The sequence below is a fragment of the Lontra canadensis genome, unplaced genomic scaffold, assembly GCF_010015895.1.
Source record: "Lontra canadensis isolate GAN:19392208 unplaced genomic scaffold, GSC_riverotter_1.0 scaffold78, whole genome shotgun sequence".
Lineage (NCBI taxonomy): Eukaryota > Metazoa > Chordata > Mammalia > Carnivora > Mustelidae > Lontra > Lontra canadensis.
In genome coordinates, this window is record NW_022631072.1 from 9,186,462 (window position 1) to 9,190,409 (window position 3,948).

The following is a 3,948-nucleotide window of genomic DNA, read 5'->3' on the forward strand; positions in this document are numbered from 1 at the left end:
GTATAGACATTTTAACAATGTTTATTCTTCCAATCCAAGAGCATGGAATGGTCTTCCATCTTTTTGTGTCTTCTTCAATTTCTTTCATGAGTGTTCTGTAGTTCCTCGAGTACAGTTCCTTTACCTCTTTGGTTAGGGACTTCATCAAGATCAAAAGCTTCTGCACAGCAAAGGAAACAGTCAACAAAACAAAGAGGCAACCCACAGAATGGGAGAAGATATTTGCAAATGACAGTACAGACAAAAGGTTGATATCCAGGATCTATAAAGAACTCCTCAAACTCAACACACACAAAACAGACAATCATATCAAAAAATGGGCAGAAGATATGAACAGACACTTATCCAATGAAGACCTACAAATGGCTATCAGACATATGAAAAAATGTTCATCATCACTAGCCATCAGGGAGATTCAAATTAAAACCACATTGAGATACCACCTTACACCAGTTAGAATGGCCAAAATTAGCAAGACAGGAAACAACATGTGTTGGAGAGGATGTGGAGAAAGGGGAACCCTCTTACACTGTTGGTGGGAATGCAAGTTGGTGCAGCCACTTTGGAGAACAGTGTGGAGATTCCTCAAGAAATTAAAAATAGAGCTTCCCTATGACCCTGCAATTGCACTACTAGGTATTTACCCCAAAGATACAGATGTAGTGAAAAGAAGGGCCATCTGTACCCCAATGTTTATAGCAGCAATGGTCACGGTCGCCAAACTATGGAAAGGACAAAGATGCCCTTCAACGGATGAATGGATAAGGAGGTGGGTATTAGAGAGGGCACAGATTGCATGGAGCACTGGGTGTGGTGCAAAAACAATGAATACTGTTACGCTGAAAAGAAATTTTTAAAAAATGAAAACATTTTAGAAAAAATACGTAGGTGGGTTTCTTTATGAACTCCTGAAAAGGAAGACAAAGAATCATAGATCCTAAAGGAAAGACTGATAAATTCAACTACTTAGAAAATTAAGAACTGGGAGAAGTTATCTGGAAAGCACATAATCCACAAAAGAGATTTAAAAGAAAACCTACCAAAAATAAGGAAAAAGAAAACCTGTTAGAAAAATGGGCAAAGGAAGACACTTCACAGAAGCAGAAACACAAATCTAAAATTTGAAAAGGCACTCTATTCTCATTAGTAATCAGAAGAATGTAAATTAGACCAGGAGATTTCATTTTAAATGTACCAAAGTGACAAAAACTAAATAACCAGGCAATAAGAATTTCTGACACAAAGAGACTTTTTATACACTCCCGGTGAGAGTATAAATTAATATGACTACTTTGGAAAACAATTTGTCATTATCCAGCAAAGTGTAAATGCGCGTATCCTATGACACAACAATTTCTCCTCCAAAGATTATACTCTACAGAAAATTTTGCATCTATTTACCAGGAGACATACATAAACATATTTGAGGGGTGCTTGGGTGGCTTGGTCAGTTAAGTGACCAACTCTTGGCTCAGGTCATGTTGTCAGGGTTGTGAGATCAAGCCCTGCATCAAACCCCACATTGGGCACAGAACCTGCTTAAGATTCTCTCTCTCCCTCCCTCTCTGTTCTTGCTCTCTCAAAGAAAGAATGAAAGAAAGAAAGAAAGAAAGAAAGAAAGAAAGAAAGAGAAAGAGGAAGAAAGAAGAAAGAAAGGGATATTTGGAATATCATTGTTTTCCCCAGCAAAGAGAAACTAGAAATAACTCAATTTTCTACCAAGAGGAGAAATAATGGAACTATAGCTACATGCATTAACATGAGTAAGTATAATACAAAAAGGGAACAAAGCAAGTTGCAGAATATATACAATACATTTCCTTTAACACAAATGTCAAAAACATGGGAATCTAAGCAAAATTTAATTTAAGAATATAAAAGGCAAGGTTATAAAGAAATGTAAGGAAATGCTAATCACAAAATTCAAGATTGTAGTTATCCCTGAAAATGGAAGAGGAAGAAGGATATAATTGGAAAGAGGCACACTGGGCACTTCATAGGTACTGGAATATATGAATATATATATATGTATATATATTCATATATTCATAATGAGTATACATATATACACATTACTACCTTAACTATTGTTAATTTTTAAAAATTCCTGCCTCACAAGTAATTTCAACACAGCAATACACAAAACAGCAGTTATGATCTTGGCACTGGTCTAACATCACATGCAATTGCCAAACTGCAACAAATGAAGAAAAGAGGGCAAATTCTCATTACATAGTGTGGGCTCAGCCTCCTCAACTCATCACTGGTAGTAGTAAAGTTCTGGGTGTTATTATATATGGAATATATTTAATATACTGGCAGTGCCTCTACTGGCTGCTGGACTCTTCCTGACCATAATGGTCAAAATCCTTGGCTCCCACAACAGCATCCTACAGACTTGTCTTAACCAGATGTATTCTCCATAGGGATGCACTATATTACATAGACAAATCAAAATATATTTATAGCTTTTTACCCTGTATTTCAATTAAAATTTAAGTCTCTTTCGAATAATACATCAATTAGGTTAAATCTATTTTTTTAAAAAACTCGTTATCAGGAGTTATTAAGAAAAATTGCTACAACGGATCCCGGCGGGCTGTGTGCACAGCCGCGTTTGAATGGTTTACAGTGGGGTTCAGCGCAAGAGCGGAGGAACGTTCTGGGCTGTTGGGCTCAGGTGATCAGTGCCGGGTCTGGGCTGAGGCGTCCTGAGGCACCATGAGGCATTGGTATTTAAGAGACTATGGCATCTGAAGCCCACAATGTTAAAAAAAAAAAAAAAAAAGAAAAGAAAAGAAAAGAAAAAAAGCCTTTTGTAATAATATTGAGGATCATTCCACTGATCTTCCTAGAAAAGGGATCTCAAATTTTACTAATAAGAGCATGAAGGAGGTTAGTAAAGCTCCCAAACTCTTGGCTTTACGTAAATAGAACAGTTGGACAAGCTGTGGAAAACCCAAATAAACTACATCAGGGGATCTACCACAGAAAGAAATTGCATCATCCTTTTCCAAATTCTGGTTGCAGGGAAAAAAAACAGTCCCCTTCAAGTGGTGGCTCTGACATGGCAAATAAAGAAAATGAACTGGCTTGTGTAGCCCACCTGCCTGAAAAGGTACGCCATGATCATCGAACATATTTGGTTAACTCCAGCGATTCTGGTTCTTCACAGACAGAAAGCCCATCATCAAAACATAGTGGGCTTTTTTCTGAGGTTTCAATGGCACAGGTTTTGTTCAGCAGGAATTTGAGATTGAATGTAGCTGTAACATTCTGGAGAAAGAGGAGTAGAAGTGAACTTGTAGTTTATTGGGTGAAGATAGAAGAACTTGGAGCTGTTGTGGACTGCCTTCCTGTGCTCACCAATAGTTTACAGGAAGAAAAACCATACATCTCACTTGGCTGCTGTGGAGATTTGCTGCCTTTAGGAAAGCTCCTACTGAAAAGCAAATTTGAAGAATATATAATAGTTGGTTTAAACCAGCTTCAAGCAGTCATAAAAAGGTGGTGGTCAGAACTATCATCCAAAACAGAAATTATACATGATGGAAATATTCTGATTGTAAAACAACAGTTAAGGGGATTATGGGAACAGGAAAACCATCTTACTTTGGTTCCAGGATATACTGGTAATATAGCCAAGGATGTAAATGCTTATTTATTACAGTTGCATTGACAGACTTCATCTACTAAAGAACGTTTTATTATTCAAAATAATTGACTAAATTTTCTTAAAAAAAAAAAAGTCTCATCTGAGAACTGTGAATTGTGAAAAGAAATCAAAATCATTTTCTTTTTTTCTTTGAAAAGCCACATATGAAACCACTAATGAAACCCTAACAATCTACTTCACATTGAAGTAGAAAAATATCCAGAAGGAGCAGCTTCAACTTCAATGAGGTGGAAGTACACTATGAAGATTGCCTGCCTTTGCTGCATTTGGGA

General features: G+C 36.9%; 1 protein-coding gene across 1 annotated transcript; it reads left to right on the plus strand.

The window, feature by feature from the left end:
* Window positions 1–2,746: 2,746 nt before the first annotated feature.
* Window positions 2,747–3,679, plus strand: LOC116881900 (KATNB1-like protein 1). The gene is given in 3 exon segments (XM_032882032.1): window positions 2,747–2,767; window positions 2,800–2,921; window positions 2,923–3,679. Coding segments are annotated over 3 exon segments (900 nt in total).
* The last annotated feature ends 269 nt before the right edge of the window (window positions 3,680–3,948 follow it).